This window comes from Solanum verrucosum, unplaced genomic scaffold, assembly GCF_900185275.1.
Source record: "Solanum verrucosum unplaced genomic scaffold, falcon-dt-bn FXZP01000229.1, whole genome shotgun sequence".
Classification (NCBI taxonomy): Eukaryota; Viridiplantae; Streptophyta; class Magnoliopsida; order Solanales; family Solanaceae; genus Solanum; species Solanum verrucosum.
The window spans coordinates 3,248,764-3,268,019 of NW_026020011.1; the positions used below are offsets into that span (position 1 = coordinate 3,248,764).

The window sequence follows — 19,256 nt, forward strand, 5'->3', positions numbered from 1 at the left end:
TCAACGCCACCGAGTTTGCTAAAATCTCATCTCCGAGTAAAAAATTATGCTCGTTTTAGTGAAGCCATGTCGAGTAGACTTGACCGACGAACCCAAACGACGGCCGGTAGGTCAAACGACGAACCGTCGTTTCCTCCGTGGATGGGCTTCGTCAGAATTAAGTTAGGGTCATTTTGGTCCTTTTCCCTATGCGTTGGGCACTTAAACTACGTTGTTTTACTCAGAATAAGCCTAATAACATAGTCAGACTTACCCACAACCCTTATTCTCTAAAGATTCATCAAACTTAGAACAAAAGAGGAGAAAAGAGGCGACCCAAACCCTTCCAAGAACACAACAAGTTTTCTTCAGTTCCAGCCCCGAAATCAAAAGGTTTCTCCGTGAATTTCGTCACAGGTATGTGGAATTTCACTAATGTGTTCCTTTCATCCACGAAGTCTCTAGAATTCAGTCAGATTCTTGATTTTATATATCATGTTTAGACTTGAGTTTTCTACAACCTTGCAGAATTGTTGTGAATTAGTTGTTATAGTATTCCTAATCAGGTTATCATGTTTTCATGAAATCGTTGCTTAGTTCTTTGCATGAAATTCAAAACCCTAGTTGTGTAGATTATTTTAGTTTATGAATTGCATTTGTTAGGTCAGTTAAACAAATATACATTCTCTAGTTACGAATGTTTCATTGTCAGTTATAAATGTTGCATTCTCAGATTTGCATATCACAACATTGAGTTATCCAGTATTTCAGATATGTTATTTATACACATTCTAGTTGGGAGTAGGCTTAGACCGAGTTGGACTAGGGTTCAACGTACCCTCATAGTCCTAAAACTACGTGCCCCCGTAGGTTTATCAGTCCCTTCTGTTGGGCATCAGCTTTAGTGATCATGTCATTCATGCCTTTATACCCCTAACAAGGTATATTGGGTCCTATCGATAGGGCATATACATCAAACAAACATGCATTTACACCCCTGACAAGGTGTATTGGATCCTCTCGATGGAGCATATACATTGGACTTCACGTTTATCTCACATGATTTTATGTCGGTTAATAATAGCTCCCAAAATCAGACCCTAGTGCATTCGACCAACTTTTTAGTTATACTGCAGCATTCAGTATCAGTATGTCATGTTCAGAATTAGTACTTGGTCATTGCATTTAGTTTAGTCTTCAGTATATTTCAACATTTACATTCAGTTCAGATTATATTATTGCTCAGTATACTTTGTTCAGTTATGTATTTTGTTCGGTTATACTTTATATCTTGCATGCTCAGTACATTCCAAGTACTGACACATACTCTGCGTTACATCATTTCATGATGTAGGTTCAGGTACTCAGCATCCAAATCACGCATAGATCGATTTTCGATCTCCAGTTCAGCAGCTTCAGTGGTGAGTCATCATACTTCGAGGACAATAGACATGCTTTACACTTTAGTCTTTTTATTCAGTTTTCAGTTTTGCTAGAGTTAGCTGGGGCATGTCCCAACAACTTTAGTCAGTTAGAGGCTCTTTTCAGACATATCATTAGATTCAACTATAGTTTTGAGTTTGATCTTCTAGTTGTTATTAAATGCATTTTTTTTTATATAATCGGATTAGTATTGGGTATTCCCCACTTTCAGTTGATTATGGTTTTAAGCTTCCGCATAGTATATTTTATTCAGTAATCTTTTAGTATGCTTATGATATGTCTGCTCAGGGTTAGCTTGTGGTCACTCATGATCCTAGGTCTAGTGTTTACGTTCAAGGGGGGTAGCCTCGGGGCGTGACAGTATTTAACTAATTTTACCTTCATTATGTCACGATCCAGACCATAATGAGTCGCACCCACACTAACCCTCATGTGGGTGAACCAACTAATAATCCAACTTAGCCCAACAAATCTGTCACGATTTAAAAACGGACATGATGACACTTGTCTATTCCCACCAAGACAAATCAACACTAAACCAACGAAACGAAAGAAAAAGCGAAAAGATAAAATAAGAACAAGATAAAAGCAGAAAAAAACTTATTCAGTCTATTAACACCCTAAAACATGGTTGTCATATGAATTGCATCCCCAAATCATTACGAAGATCCTCATAAAGTTTTTTTCGGATTTTTTTTTTGGTGTTTCAAGGCGCCAGATCCATGGACTAATACACACGAAAAACTTAAAAAGTCACATAATTTCAAAAAGTCGACTCGTAAATACGAAAATAGGCATTAAAATATGATGAAATTATACATGATGTATCCCTAACACATTACGAAGGTCCTCATAAAGGTTTTTCAGAAAAACGTTTTGGGTGCTCCAAGGCTCCAGATCCATGGGCTAAATACACACGAAAAATCAAGAAAGTCGCATAATTCTTAAAAGTTGGTTTGTAAATGAGAAAATAGGTCTTAGAAAATGGTAGGACTATATGTAATGCTTCCCTAACTCATTACGGATGTCCTCATAAAGTTTTTTCAAAAAAAAGTTTTTAGGTGCTCCAAGGTGCCAGATCCGTGACTAATTGATACACATGAAAAACTAAGAAAGTCGTGTAATTCCTAAAAGTTGGATCGTAAATGCGAAAAATATGCCTTAAAAATGGTGGGACTATACATAATGCTTCCCCAATTCACTACGAAAGTCCTCATAAAGTTTTTTCAGGAAACAAATTTATGTGCTCCAAGGCGCCAGATCCATGGGCTAATACGCATGAAAAATTGAGAAAGTCGCGTAATTGCTTAAAGTTGGCTCGTAAATGCAAAAATAGGTCTTAAATATGGTGGGATTATACGTAATGCTTAGCCAACTCATTACAGAGGTCCTCATAAAGTTTTTTAAGAAAAAGTTTTTGGGTGCTCCAAGGCTACAGATCCATGGGCTAATACACACGAAAAATCAAGAAATTTGCGTAATTTCTAAAAGTTGGCTCGTAAATGTGAAAATAGGCCTTAAAATGGTAGGACTATGCATAATGCTTCCCTAACTCATTACGAATGTCCTCATAAAAAATTTTCAGAAAAAAAAATTGGGTGCTCCTAGGCGCCAGATCCATGGACTAATACACACGAAAAAATAAGAAAAGTCGCGTAATTCCTTAAGGTTGGATCGTAAATGCGAAAATAGGCCTTAAAGAAAAGGTGGGACTATATAATTACTTTCCCAACTCATTACGGAGGTCCTCATAAAGTTTTTTCAGAATTTTTTTTTGGGTGTTCCAAAGTCACAGATCTATGAGGATTACACACGAAAAACCAAGAAAGTCACGTAATTCCAAAAAGTTGGCTCGTAAATGTGAATATAGACCTTAAAGAAATGGTGGGACTATACGTAATGCTTCCCCAACTCATTACATAGATCCTCATAAAGTTTTTTTTTTATAAAAAAATGGGTGCTCCTAGGCGCCAGATCCATGGGCTAATACACACGAAAAATCAAGAAAGTCGCGTAATTCTTTAAAATTGGCTCGTAAATGCGAAAATAGGCCTTAAAGAAATGGCGGGACTATACGTAATGCTTCCCCCAACTCATTGCGGAGGTGCTCATAAAGTTTTTTTAGAATTTTTCCAAAGCCACAGATCTATGGGCATTACACACAAAAAACTGAAAAAATCACGTAATTTTTAAAAGTTGGCTGTAACTGCGAAAATAACTACGCAAAAGTTTAAATTTCGTTTATTGATCATAATTTTGAAAACTTTTTCAATAGAATCAATTGTTACATAAACTATCAAAATTATTCTAAATCATTCTTTTACTTATATAATATTTAGTAATACTTTTAATTACAAAAATCTATATTGTAGTGATTATTACTTTTAGAAGACATCCTAAGTTAAAGACAATATTTTTTTAAAATTTAATTATTTGTTAATTAAATTAGTTTGAGCTCGAAATGTTTAATAAAACATCTCAAAGAATTGAAGACAATCTAACATAACCAATATTAAAACATGGTTGATTCAAATTGAAGTGAATTAGTTAAATTAAGAAATAAAAATTAACTGTAAATTTAATTATCTATTATTTTTAATTATAATTACATCAATATTAAAATTTCAAGTATATGTGCATAATAATTAACAAGATATTGTGGGTAAGAGATCAACAACAAACTATTAAGAAAAATTTAATTAATAGTAACAATAAATGCATAATTTTTTTTTATATTCTACTTAGGTATTTTGTTTCTTCCAAGTGTTAATACAGTGCTTCTTACGATGGCCTTCATCAGATCTGGTTTTATGTATGTATTTCCTTCCATCTTTTGTCTGCTCAGTACTTGCCTAAAGCAGCTGCTTTAGTGGCTTTCGGGTTGAGCCTCCCTTGCCCCCACCCCCACATAATTAACTGACACGAATACTAAACGGAAAAAACAACATAAAGATTTTAAGATTCGATTCAAGCAAGCAACTTGTGATGTCCTCACATACAAATCAACAATATTCAAATTTAGTTGTCTTAATATTAACTACGTTAATAGAATTACTTTGGAAGATATTTTTATCGGAAAAATAACATTAGTAAAGGGAGTTATCGAAGACCCAGGGCTCGTGCAAGAAAAGTTCACGACCATTCATTTGCACGGCCCCTGCAGCTACATCCTCTGCACGCTTTCTTGCGACTTCAGCCTTTCTAGCTAATGCATCCGCGTCCTGAAAATGAAACCAAATCTGTCACGACTCACGACTTATGAGGACTATAATGAAAATACTACAACAGGTTTCTCTTGAGTAAAACAGATAAACCACTTGCAACAAAGTTCTGAAATCTACAGAACTCCAAGAATCTACAACTATAGGAACAACAACCAAAATAGATTTAAAAAAGGACATCCACAATAAAGGAAGTCGATGAACAAAAGCAAACTTTGTTACAGCTATTCATTCAATGAAATTCCTCCTTACTTAGGGTGAAAACAATTTATCCGACTTAAATCATAGTGAAGGTGATATTGCTATCACAAAGGATATTCAGTTTTGTTGACTAAAATGAATGCCTAACCTTACCAAAGTGTTATAAATTATGCAAGTACTTCTAGAAATAAACTTTTAGAAATGGCCTAAAATATTTTGAAGGAATTGGTAATGAAATTCCTTGAATGAGGAATGCAACAAAATGAAGACCATAAAACAAGAATAGGAATTTGTGAGAACATCTATGTTGCTCGGACTCTTCAAACATGTCAATGGATACGTGTCGGTTTCTCCAAAAGTGGTGTAATTTTGGAGAATCCAACACGGGTACGACATTAAAAGTGAAGAGTCTGTGCAACAGAACATTAGTGAGACTGTGAGAGTTGATTTCCTCATTCCAACCTGAGCACAAAACTGAAATTCCCTTTCCAATCTTTCACTACTCCAATGAACTTCCTTTATTTGGTGATTTACAGCATAGTTAAATGATTGAAGAGTTTAACAAGGTGAAAGTAATTTTCTTAACAGAAAAAGAAGGTGAATGTGTTTTAAAATCCTTTTAATTTTTCCAGCAAATGAAAATAGATTAAAATATATTATTACATGCATCAGCAACTGGACCCAGAAGATTTCTAGTAATTCCCATTAATTTATATCAATACATACTTGAGTCTTTGACCAAGTTTTAAGAAGAAAACTAGAACATTTGTTGGTATTACAGGCTAATAAGTGTGACACCATTGATGGAGCCTAGCGTTTTTGGCAAAAAAGCGATATGCCGTACTTTGCATAAAAGCATGAAGTGTGAAGCTAAGCGAAAAGTTCACTTCATTGAAGTGAAACAATCTTTTTAAAACAAAAAAAAACATCAAAATAAACCTTGCGCAGATAAGTTAAATAACTAAAAACAAAAAAGAACTCAACAAAATTCTTATATATAAGCAAATGGCTTATGGCTAAGGTCAAGTCAGACCAGCAGTCTCCAGATAGATAAGTAGTTCACTACAAAAGTGAATAAATAGTTTAAGAAGATCAAGCAGTAATAGTGGTGAACCTTACATCTCAACACAAACCGATTCTGCTGGGATCAAACGAACTAGCGAAAATGAGGAAAAGGAGACATTTGGAGATAGCTTATACGGCTAAAAAAAATTGTGAAAATGAAAAGCAATTGGTGGAACTCTTACAGCATCAAAGGAAGAACTGATTTCAGATTGACATGAAAAATGAAACTTGAGAACCATAGAAGGAATGGAGTCTATCTATTAGAAACAAATAGAGAAATGAAAATTCTAATTAAATTGGAAACTCTGGAGAAAAGAGATGAATCACACAATCTAAATGAAGAAGAGAATAGGCATAGAATGGAAGTAGTGTTGTTAAAAGCTCGTATCAGGTACACTTAAGCCGTAAAATCACTTAAAGCCAGGTTTTCTGCTTTCTTCACTTAGGTTGCGCTTTATTTTATTGTATGTGACAGAGTGCTAAGGTGTGCATCTCATCATCCATGAAATTTGGTCTTTAGTTGCCAGTACAAACAATTAACATACTTGGTAAACTGATACATTAAATAGCTAAAAAGGTTATCAACATATATTTAGTGATTAACAATAAGAAATTACAATTTCAAAACAAGAACTAGCTCCAGATACGTAAAAACTATGTTGCTCGGACTCTTCAAAAATACCAACGGGTGCTTGTCGGGTCCTCCAACGGCAGTGCATTCTTGGAGGACTAACACGAATGCAGCAACATATTTTGGAAAGCCCGAGCAACATAGCATAAAACTGCATCTCTTCATCTAAATCAAAATTATAAAATGGTCTGTACACTTGACTGACATGACTTTTCAATCACAGACGCATTTTCAAAAAGTGCATAACTGTCATTTTACAGCTCCGATTCCCAAGGGAAAAAAAGGTCCAGAGGAACTCAAGGACAACATATCAATAGGTCTAGTACGAGGAATACACGTAATAGCACAAATTGCTGATTTTGAAGGAAGTCATTCACCAGGTGGATATACATTCCACAGACAACCATAATAGGGAACTCGATACAGTCAATCGATCAAACTAAGCTTCAATCCCAAACTAGTTACAACTAACTACTTGAATAATCTATATCAATTACCTCTATCGACCTATTTAACATAAAACATTAAATAATGTACCTAAAATCAAAGCTAATCCAAGTTTAACAACCAAATTATTAACTATAGGAAGCTAGAACCTAGATTTTTAAACGGATATGACCTCGTTCTTCGTCTTAAATATAATAGAATTGCTTCCCTGTTTTAGCTTCTCATAATTCAACCGTATTAAACTACCACAAAGATTAATTACTCATCTTATTGAAAGGAAAGTAAGCAACATATAATATAATCTCCTGGTAATACATATTGCACGGGAAATCTTAATAACTCAGTTGATTGGCTACATAAACTTTTCGATTCACCATCTTGTAATACCCTATACCGTTAACATGAAGAGAAGAAGAAGATACCTTTTGGCGTTTCCAGGAGAGAAATTGGGTTTGTGTAATGCGATTTGAATTAGGGTTTTGAATTGATTCTGGTTGATCATCTTTTGCTTCTTCTCCCATTTTTTCCCCAATATTTTCTCTTTCTCCAATTGAAGAACAATTATTTCTTCTATTGTCAGGTCGGGCTATTTAAATTGCCTCTTTAAAGCTTCAAACGATGTCGTTTATTGGCAAACCCGATAAATTGCCTAAACACACTCTTAACTTTATATAAACCAGCGCATTCAAAATCGAATTGAAACCGATGATTCGAAATTTTTTTTAAAAGTTACTATTACTAGTTCTTAATGTATTGAAGTTTTTTTAAAAAATGGATTATTCGATTATCGATGGTAAATTAATAAATTATATTTATATTTTTTGGTATATAAAGTCTTTGATTTAGGGTTGAATTTCATATTTTTACTTCTAGTTGTCTCAAACTCTCAGTTATTTTAAAATGTGTCAGTGTTTGCTTTTGAGCAAGATGTAACCTGTCAACTTATGTACATGATTCATTGGGTTTATCATCTTATGTTTAAGTGATTTTCAATCAAAAAAAATTGTGTCAAATCTTATCGGTTAAATAAATAACTGAAACGAGAATGATCAATAATCGATAAACTAATCATCGATAAGCCAATATTTTAATGAAACTATATAACGATTTAGAATACTTACAAACCAATAAACTTAAAAATTGAACCGAACCGATTAATACACAACCCCTAGTCCAAAGTCAACTTTACGAGTTTCTATAACCCCTAAGCTCTATTTTAGTGTATTATTTTAAGGTATTATTGATTGACCTGAACAAGTAAGTTGTTAAATCTTGGTAGGATAGGTTCAATTATATATACTCTTAAGTTTAGTTATATATGTTTATATATAGGCATAATACGTAAACAACTATTATAACTTGATCTTAGCTGACAAGTAATCACTCCAATTTTGAGAGTGCACATCTAAACATCTCAACTTGGTCTCAACTGTCAACTAAACACTCCAACTTGTCTCAACTGTATATCATGGACACCCGATGTTGATCATGTGGACATAAATTTTATAGGTGTTTAGATAATCATTTCGTAAGTTACGTTGGAGTGCTCAATTGACACAGTAAAGAAGAATTGAGGTAAAATGCCTATCTATATATTATGTCGTGACAATAATTTTTCAAGATTTTGTTTTATCAACTTTATAAATATGATGAAATATATAATTGGCGGTGGCTCTTTTCCATTCTTTGTTGTTAATGCTTTGTATACACAAGAATAAGAAGCATTAAATAACAACATATATAAAATTTCAACAATTGGTAGAGCTAAGATCAGCTATTTTGAGACTCAAGCAGGCATCTACGGCATCCCCAATAGTAAGGAAAATCCATCCTTTTCCTAGTTTGTCAAAACATTTTGCAGTCTTCATTTTGTTAATCACTCTTAATCTTGGGTTAGCTATTGTTAACTGCAAAAAAAAAAAAAACATCATACAAGGGTTAGTATAAATTGGTAAATGCTAGTAATAAGTAAAATTAGTAATCCGAAAAATAAGACCAGATAATCTGCTACAACTTACGATAGTATGTTAGTATAGACACTATTAATGTATAAAAGGATAGTCAGGTGTATAAAACATCATGAATTGATGCAAGATCCGAGGAAGGCCCTGTGGACCACCAGAGGCAGACCCATGCGTGATGGGCTGGGGGTGCACGTGCACTAGTTAACTTCAGAGTTAACTTGTTATATATATGTATGTATATCTTGGAGAACTATCATATATTTTAAAAGGACCCCTCAAACATATCAGCTTCACTCGATTATGTCATTTATTTTATATTTATACGTTAGAACATCAAACGAGACAGTGTTGTGTGACATCGCTTCAACGGTTTAAATTTAGAGAAAAGAATATGAGAGACTTACTTGTATGCTTTGTGAAACCAATTCCCTGTGCAACTCTTCTAACATCACTATTCCTGATGTATCCACACTCATTACATCTGCAAATTAACCAATGAGATCAAAATCATCTTAGTAGTAAGTTGTTACAACGGTAAAGATATGACACCTGAGCCTAACTCAACCTCAAAAGCTAGCTCATGAAGGGAGGATTGCCAAGTCCATATAAGGAACCAATCCACTCCCCAACCAATGTGGGAATGGGGGGGGGGGGGGGGGGGGGGGATTGGGAAATTCTACTAGTTATGAAACTTACTTGACATGTCTAGAACAACAAAATGAACATTTTCCTCATTACCATTTGTGTGTGTCGCCAATTTCATAACCCTAGAAACAAAAGAAGTTGAAAAGTAAGTAGGCTTGAAGTTTATTGTCTTAATTTCCTCTTTGATAAGAGCGCGAATTATATATACCTCTCTCTTATGGAAGTAGCATTTGCAAAACAAAGTGAACCAGAGTTGATTCTGATGATCAAGATTCCTGAAGTACTAGTGGCTCTTGGATATTGTGTAATGTCACAAAACGTATCCAGCGTCCCAGGAAGTCTGCCTTGTACTTCTGTACTTGCTCGAATCGTGTCTAGTATTATTCTAGCAAATGAAATGCCAACCTGCAATAGACCAAACAGACATTACTAAATTAGTTGAGTGACTTTGTAGGTGGAATGACAATACTTAAGTGACGACTTTACAGTTGAAATGACAATAGTTGAGTGACTTTTCTGTTACAAAACAAAGTTGAATGATTTTCTGAGTACCATTAGTTGAGTGACTTTTGTATTACAAGACAAAGTCGAGTGACTTATTGAGAAACTGACTCATCAAATATAATACTATCAATCAAGCATTTGTGATTTGATTTTCTACGGATGATTTTTTTAGTCTTTGTTTAGTTTCAAGTTGCAAAGAAAAAGACAAGATGACCAGAGAGTTGACATGAATCTTGTATTTTCTCAAGGACAAGAGCCAAAATTCTATTATAGCATGGTGCCCACAAATGACTCAGAGGGCTATCCATCTTTTTGGCATTTCCTCTGGATTTTACTAAATTATTTACATGTGTGAGTCACAAGATGTTTGTTTGAGGGGACAAGTATAACATTTGTTTAATGCAAGTTGTTTTCTTATATTGAGTAAATTCTTGTGAATACAGAGGAGACAGAGACTTCAAAATTACCGCGATTAGAAGGCCAATTTCGACAGAGACAAATAGTACTCCAAAGAAGGCACCAATGCAAACAATGAAGTCCATCTTGTCTACTTTCCAGATATGATATGCTTCATTTATGTCGATCAATCCAGGAAGCGCGGATAAAATAACCGATGCAAGGATAGCTAGTGGAGTGTAGTATAAAAGCTTGGTTAACAATTCCAGGGATATGAATACTGTGATAGCCATAACTATGTTTGATACCACAGTTTCACATCCTGCACTGAAATTCACTGCTGTCCTTGAAAATGAACCTGTAACAATTTTGAAGCAGAACTCATTACTCCTTCCGTTTCAATCTTAAACATGTCGTGTGAAAAGTTAGAATTAAAGAGTTGCCAAAAATGAAAAGAGTCATTCTTTTTGAACGGGCTAAAAGGAAAAGTAAGACAAACAAATTAAAACGTAGGGAGTATATCAGAACTCGTATGACTTATCATAAGGATATTCAAGATTTTGAACATAATATGTGAAAGTATAAGGAATTGAGAATTCACCAGTTGCTGTATAGCAAGAAGTTAAAGATCCAACAATGTTCATGAATCCCATGGCTACCATTTCTTTGTTGCCATCAAGATGATAACCTTTCATCGTAGCAAATGATCGTCCGACAGCAATTGCTTCCTGAGGAAAACCAAGATCATTTCAACATTATGAATGAATCCTCCTAATTTAGTGATCTTTAGGAAATCAAAAAGGGAGAACAAAGAGTAGAGACATACAGTTAGAGCCACAAGACCACAAATTAGTCCAATTTTCGCGACTTGTCCAAGGTGTGGACCATTGAACTGTAATTGATGAGCTGAACTTGGATTCAAACCCCCTTTGAAGTGTTTTACAATTTTAACTCCGTGTTGATCAGCCTTCGTTAAATAAACCATCAAGGTGGCTACGATCACCGATAACAAAGGAGCAATAGCTGGTAGCCAGAATAGTTTCTTATTCCTTTTACCCTGCAGTATATTTCAGGTGGCCAATAGATTAGTGTATGAAACAGGAAAAAAATCGCCAAATTTGATCGATAAAAAACGAGTACATCTTATTACTTACTATAAATCTTGTTGCGAGGATGAAGATGAGGAATGAACAGCCAAGTATAAAATTCATAGGAGACAACTGAAACAAGTCCAACGGAAATCAGTAAGATGAAAACGCGAAAAATCATTCGAAAATAAGTTCAGAAACTTACTGCCTCATCATGAAATGATCTGAAAACAGCTCTTAGCACAGATACCACATCAGTTTTATTAGTAAAGTGACTAATTCCTATGAGACTTTTTAGTTGTTGAAGACCAATTATAATGGCTGCACCTCCCATGAATCCCACTATGGCAGCATGTGAAAGAAAATCCACAAGAAATCCCAACCTGCACATACATCAACATTAACATACAACAACAACAACATACCCAGTGTAATCTCACAAGTGGGGTCTGCGGAGGGTAAAGTGTATGCAGACCTTATCCCTACCTTGAGGGTAGAGAGGTTGTTTCCGTTAGACTATAGAAAGCATAAAAAAGGAACAGTAACTACAACAAAATAGTGCAATAATCGAAGTACAAGAGACAGTAGATATTAAAAAATATAGAAGGACAAGAAACTACTGGAGAAATACGATTACTAGTATATAAAGGATAAGCAGGACAACACTCTACTACCTACTAACCTTCTATCATAATCTGCGTGTCCTCCACAACCTCCTATCTACATCTAATCAAGATTAACATGCATATTCCAAAAAGAGTTCTTTTCAACATTTTCTAATAGAAACTTTACCTTAATAGACCAAATGCTGCCTGGAAAGTACCAGCAAAGAAAGTGACAGTAAAAACAAGGCTTGTATAAGCAATAGGATCAACTGCAGGATCTACAATCTCGGTAACCATTGCAGAAAGCAGTAGTGATACAACAGCAACAGGACCAATAGCGAGCTCTCGCGAACTCCCCATCACAGCATATATCAATGGTGGCACAACACTAGTGTCTAAAACAACAAAAGTGAAAGCATATAAGCTTAGAAAAAACCAAGATAAACATACAACAATTACACTTGTTTTGGAAACTTACATAAGCCATATTGAGGTTCAAGGTTTGCAAGATTAGCATATCCTATACTCTGCAAGAAGTATAATTTTAAATTCAACATTTCAAAAAGTGTAAGGAACAAACACTAATGCTAAGCTCTGTGACCAGTCTCATCTAAAAGCTTAACCTGGTCCCACAATTCCACATGGTATCAGAGTAAGTAGAGGTCATATGTTTGTCACCATCACCTATTATGCCCGCACATGAGAGGATGTACTTAAAAACGTAACTAAGAGTAAATAAAAGTGTGCTTTCTCGAACTGTTTAAGATTTTAGATGAACTGATCATACACAATTCAAGTACGAACACGGAACACCTTATCTATATTTGCTATACCTGAGGAATGCAGAGACTAGCAAGAGTTAAGCCAGCCAACAAATCATGCTTGAACATATTAGCTTTATAATTCCTTCCCCAACTAAGAATTGGAAATAACCCTTGCAAGAATGAAAAGACCCCAGCTTTGCATTGCTTTGAGTTTGAAGGAAAAAAATTATTTTTTTGTGGCAAAACAGTTTCAGTAACTGAGTTCATGAGCTCATTGCAAAAACTTGGTGGCTCTGGAGAATTCAGTAGCCACTGAGTCCTCTCATTCCTTCCATCAGCATCGAGCTGCAGCTGCTGCAGCTCGATGCTGATGCTCTCATTTGGCTGTGGACACATTATAATTTTTTTTTGTTGAATGTTGAACTAAATGCTCTCATATATCAAGAGTATGAACCATGTGTTCCATATTTATACATGTCCAAAACAGTCACTACTGGGAAAGGCATTTGCCTTTTGTCATGTTAGTGCTAATAATAGCAATAAACTAATAAGATAGAAGTAATAAATATTGTCAAAACTAGCAGCCTTATGGTATACAAAGAAATCAAATGTACATTAAATTGTAGCAATTATTCTATTTTTAATATTTATGACTAATAATTGGGATCTTTAATTTTTGTGATTCCTTCTGATGACAATAATTAGAATTAAAAAAGAATGTCAAAGCAACTAAAGAAGAAGGATTTATCTTTATCCATAAATCCACTAAAGCAATTCCAACAAGACATAGTTGCACTCAGAATTGCTAAAGTCTTTAGCGAAATTTATATGGAGGATTGGATATAAATAGTTATATTTATTATTTTTCGCTAAATATAATATAGCAGCAATTATATTATTATCATTGAATTCTTTATTTGTTGAAGTGTAGCAGCATAAATATTTACTTTTGCCCTCGATTAATAATTCAAATCACCTGAAATCACTTATTTCCAAAATTCATGTGGGGAAAATCATTTTTATTTTTCATCTCACAGATAATCCTCTTCGATCTATTTAGCTAGCTTTATCTCCCTCTATGGAGTATTTTAGTGATAGGTTCTACAGGAACTGGACCATCTTATTTGGTCAAATACCTAGCAATAAACTTCTATATATGTTCCTTTCATTATGATATATTTGAACAAGTATTTGGATAAAATCATAAAAGTTTTCTTGCTAATGAGATCGATATTATATTGATGATAGTGACGATATTGATAATGGTGACAATTTTGATGTTATCGATTGTAACCTTGATACGGAATTAAACTACTAACTATGTATATATCGCCACAAATAGACCCATTTAAATCAATCACTTGTGTTTCTGTGTTACATAATTGGACCCAATGTGCATTAATTTGACTTACATTCAATTATTTAAAAAAATAATTAGTTTACAATTAGTTAGGGTTAATTAATACTAATGGCAGTCATCTTAATTTTTTCACGTGTTAAAATAATAAAAATCAGACCAACTACTATAAGTTGACAATTCATTATAAATTTCAAATAAAACAGTCAGTACATACCTCAGCAAAGTACTAATTAACCACACGTCGATCCTATGTCCCATTACCTATTATTTCAATCATAATTATTATATTTATATTAATCTCTATCCACATTTTTATTTTTTTCATTCTTGAAATTTCATTTTTCTTTGAGTAGTTGAGCATTATAATTAACCCCACATATTAATGATATCCTAAGCAAATTCATGACACCCGTGACTCCTTTAATACTATTTTTAACTGAATAGAATATTACGAGGAAATGATCTCTTATAATTATTTGTAAGTTGAATAGAAGAAAATAATTATTTTAATTTTTTTATATGTAAAAATAAAGATTGATAGTATAAAAGAATATAAAATAAAAAACAATTTGTAAAATGCTTTAGAATCAAATCTGTATTGTGACAAATAAGGAGAATAATTTGAAGTTTAATTACTTAAAATTTGTTTAGAAATCTCTTTCCTAAGTTATTGTTGGTGTTTAGCAAAGAAATTAGGAAAATAACCGAGAAAAAACATAGAGAGAAAAAATTATTGCAATACTAACAAAGGAAACTATTTTATTAATAGTACATTTTCGACACATTCTCTCACCTAGATTGTTTTTTTTATTTAAGAGATAAAGGGGTCATGGAAACAAATAATGCCAATTTTTATTTTTTATTTTGATAAAATAGTGCCATAAATTAATGCAATTGTTGGTCAGAGGGATTAAGAATTGGAAAAGGGTTATATTTGTACCCTTTATGATTAAAAACGTTATATTTATCCTCTATTATTCTTTTTAAATAAATATCACTATTAAAAAATATATAATTAATTATGAAATTTATCGATAATTTCTAGCTAACATCACTAAAAATTTGTCAACCTTATCACATAAAATGAAAAAACAAATTATTAAGAACCATTAATCGAATAAACGAAAATAAATAATAATTATCTTATTAATTTGATTATCAATTTAACACATTTTACAAACTAATAACTCAATAGTCAATAGAAAAGATAAAAAAAAAAATCAATTAAGTGAACTAATAATATATAAAATCTGATCCAACCAATCGATAAACTTAGTGGACATCATGAAAGATGGTTGGTCGATCTGATACACCGGCAATATTTGTCTAGTTTTTGTCTCTGAATATATTTAGACTTTAGTCACCTAAAAATGTTGCATTCCAGGCTGATTATATTATTTTAAGATACATTATTTATTATCTTCTTGCATATATAAAATTTTATTGACCATGATGAATTTAGATACGTTGTTAATTTTGACTACTTTGTTAAAATTTCAGAGACTGTTCAAAATAACATTTAAATCGTCCCGGCTTATACGTGAACCCCAACTATGAACGTGTCACAACTGATGTTTCCCTAAATGTATTTAATTACAAGGTTTTACCACCTTGACCTCTTACAATATGTATAAAATAACGTCATCAATAGTGTTTTTATTTTTAAATTAATGCGTATTATATTCAGTTCAGACATTGTAGCTATAGACTATTTTGTATTTTATTAAATTGGATAAGCTATCATATAGCTCTCAAGTCAAATATTAGCCTCATTCCTTTTCCTTTTTTTTCCTTTTTTAAATTCAAAGATGTACTTTTGAAATACACACCACAAGATGAACTTGGTTTGGTGATTATCAATAATTATTATTAACAATTATTGGCATTTATATTATAGTTTTTTTTTTTTTAAATGCGGCGTTATTTCTAGGCTTCTAGCTATACCTTTCGCATTCATATTTTATTGGTAATGTTCTTATATGGATGATTAAATTGGAAAATAACAAATTTCAACGACTTTGTTATTTATTCGTAACAGACTTTTTTATAATGGTTATTATTTATAATTAATATTTCTCTATCTCTCTCTATATATATATCATAATCATGTTTTCTATGGAACGGATTTTTTATGTTATTTTATAGCATATGTGTTTTATATATATTATCATTTCACAGTTAAAGGAATATCGAAACAAACAATATTATTATTTAAAAAGTACGTACAAGTATAATATTATTGTTTTACCTTTTAATATTTTAAAATTATTACAAATTGATATGCTAAATAAAATTACAATTTATAATATTTTTTTATTTAGTTTTTTTGAAATAAAACATTTTATATATGAAATATTGAGTTGATCTAATTTAATTTTATTTCAAAAACTAATTAAATTGACTTTTGAAAAATAAAAAATGATATTTAATTTGGGATGGAGAAAAATAATATTCAAATATAAAATATCTACAATTTGTTGACTTAATTTTAAATTTCTAAGTCAAGCTGATAACTAATCCAACCTCAAAGACACGTCAAATACTATGCCACATTAATTTGCCCTAAATTCCATCCACTAATTAACTTTCTCAACTCTATATTTTATTTTTATTCTTGAACAAAGATGGGGACAAGTAGCGGCATTTCACTTTCACTATTAATTTTTTTAAAAATTAGTTACGAATTTTATCGCTAATTTATTGATAAATAGATCTTAGTTGATAAATGTTTTTGATAATATATCGCTAAATAAGATTATATAGAATGATTTTATTGTTTAACTATAATATTTATCCAACGCTAATCTCTATTTTTCTAATAACATTTGTCCTAACTCCTAAGCAATTCTAGATTTACATACTGTAACATTCTAAGCAAATCTCGTATCGATAAAACACATAAAATATAAAATATGTTAAGTATACAAATGCACACGAACGTCGACGTTGTCAAATACATATTATATTCTGAAGTAGACAAGTTAAGAGTTATACTATTAAAATCAGTTTAAGTTATGTATCACCGGACTTGATTCTCTTCGGAAAAAACAGTGAGATATGCCAGAATATTAGAAAGGAAAATTGATATGTTTAAATTAAAAAGGAGCAATAATAGGTAGTATAAGATTTGTCAACGTATCACTAACAAATTATAAGGGTCGGCCATTGGTTATCAATAATCTGTGAATTATTGGAACTAATACAAGTATTAAATTTTGAGATGTCTTAAATTTTATACTTTTAGGCCGACAATTTGGTTTTCCATTTGTTTAATTATTTAAAATCTTATTTGACTAATAACAATTTTTTGAAGTTATAAAAATGCCACGAGTAATAATGTATCCTAAAGTCAAAAATTATTTTCATTCTTTGATTTCTTTTCTCTTTTCAAATGAATTATTCTTAATGATTCACAATTTTTTTTCCTTCTTTTGAACAATCATTGGCAAATAAATTTAATAAAGTGCTATTATTTCAAGTTATACCTTCCGTGTACGTTGGAGATGTCTTTAGATACATGATTAAGGTGGAATAACAACAATTAATTGTAACATCCCGTCTTAGAAAGAGTTAAATTTAGAAAGAACTAATTTGGGAAGAGTCAAATCTGAAATTTTGCAAGTTATGCTTAAGCTGTGAGTTTGGGATCAACTTCAAATGGTCATAACTTTCAGTACATGATGAGTTAGGTGACCCATAAGATATCAAATGAAAGGTCTTGGAATCCTCTTTCCAACGCCACTGAGTTTGCTAATTTTCGAGCTTATATGAGGGAGATATGCCCGTTTGAAGTCTGTCTGCACAGTTAAGGAAAGTTACCCAAAATGTGAGGGATATTTTGGTCTTTTCCTTACCCCATCAGATTAAAACGTTTTTAGTAAGGATTTAGGGGTATTTTACCCAAAAATAAGTGTGATATACTAAAAATACAAAGGCATACAAGTGTATGTCGTATGTATCTTCAATGTCAAGCAATTATTTGTTGTACGTATATATGTTTAAATCTGGATCATCTTCTTTATATTGTAATTGCATGTGTTGATACAAAAAAAAATTAAGTGAACGCATACAATCTATGCAACTTGGTGATAATTGAACAGTAACTATAAATGAATACGAGAAAAATTAGAGTGAATAAATATAAGTGATACCAGCTTATACAATAAAGTGAACGAATACAAGTGAAGTTAGAGCATACAAGTAATACAAGTTGGTAATAATTAATACAGTAGAATAAATAAATACAAGTGAAGTTAGAGCAAATGAATAGAATATCCCGTATTTTTGTTATTTTGTGTTGATTGTATTCATTGTACGACCAAATACATTTAATACATGTATATTCATCGCGTGAATAAATACAATTGATGCAAATTATATTCATTGCGCAAACGAATACATTTGACCACAAATAATATTTTTTTTAAAAATACCTATGAGTTGGTAACGGTTTTAAATTTGTGAATGTGAAAGTTAGCTTACAATTTATTGACATTAAAGTTGCGGTCTTACTGTTCCAACTGATAATTTACACCACTTAAATTCAGTGTACCTACTCCTGTCCATAATAAGTGATATATTTTGGTTTCTGGCAAATAATTTTTCAAAATAAATAATTCCTCCTTTGTTTTTATTTATTCATAAAGAATTTGTACATTTTTTTAATTATGAAAAATAATAAATGAGGTGTTTATTTTACTATAAATTAATGCTTCTAACTTATCATCGTCAAACATAATAATTAATATATACTTTTTTCGTTTTAATTTGTTTGTTTGGTTTGATTTGTTACGGAGTTTAAAAAATTAAAGAAGACTTTTGAATTTTAATATTTTTAAACTAGAGATATGTAGAATGTACCAAAATGTTATTTGATCTTGTGATCTTAAATATATCACATGAAAAGTTGCAATTAAAGAATATCAAGAAAAAAGAAAAAACAC

General features: G+C 32.0%; 3 protein-coding genes across 3 annotated transcripts in view; 1 reads left to right on the forward strand and 2 right to left on the reverse strand.

Annotated features, from left to right (window-relative positions):
- Nucleotides 1-19,256, forward strand: part of LOC125820192 (phosphopantothenate--cysteine ligase 2-like) — a 429,006-nt gene that overhangs the window by 187,226 nt on the left and 222,524 nt on the right. The window lies entirely within an intron of this gene.
- On the reverse strand, nucleotides 4,440-7,548 carry LOC125820216 (uncharacterized). The gene is made up of 2 exons (XM_049499645.1): nucleotides 7,410-7,548; nucleotides 4,440-4,643 (listed from the first exon to the last, which is right to left on the reverse strand). Exons 1-2 carry the CDS (start codon nucleotides 7,506-7,508, stop codon nucleotides 4,509-4,511), a joined length of 234 nt encoding a protein of 77 aa, XP_049355602.1. The 5' UTR covers nucleotides 7,509-7,548; the 3' UTR covers nucleotides 4,440-4,508.
- Nucleotides 8,659-13,390, reverse strand: LOC125820163 (low affinity sulfate transporter 3-like). Its single transcript, XM_049499589.1, is given in 13 exon segments — nucleotides 8,659-8,894; nucleotides 9,356-9,432; nucleotides 9,648-9,718; nucleotides 9,805-10,001; nucleotides 10,568-10,854; nucleotides 11,098-11,224; nucleotides 11,323-11,553; nucleotides 11,651-11,716; nucleotides 11,790-11,967; nucleotides 12,377-12,584; nucleotides 12,668-12,716; nucleotides 13,023-13,351; nucleotides 13,354-13,390. Coding segments are annotated over 13 exon segments (2,016 nt in total). The 3' UTR covers nucleotides 8,659-8,735.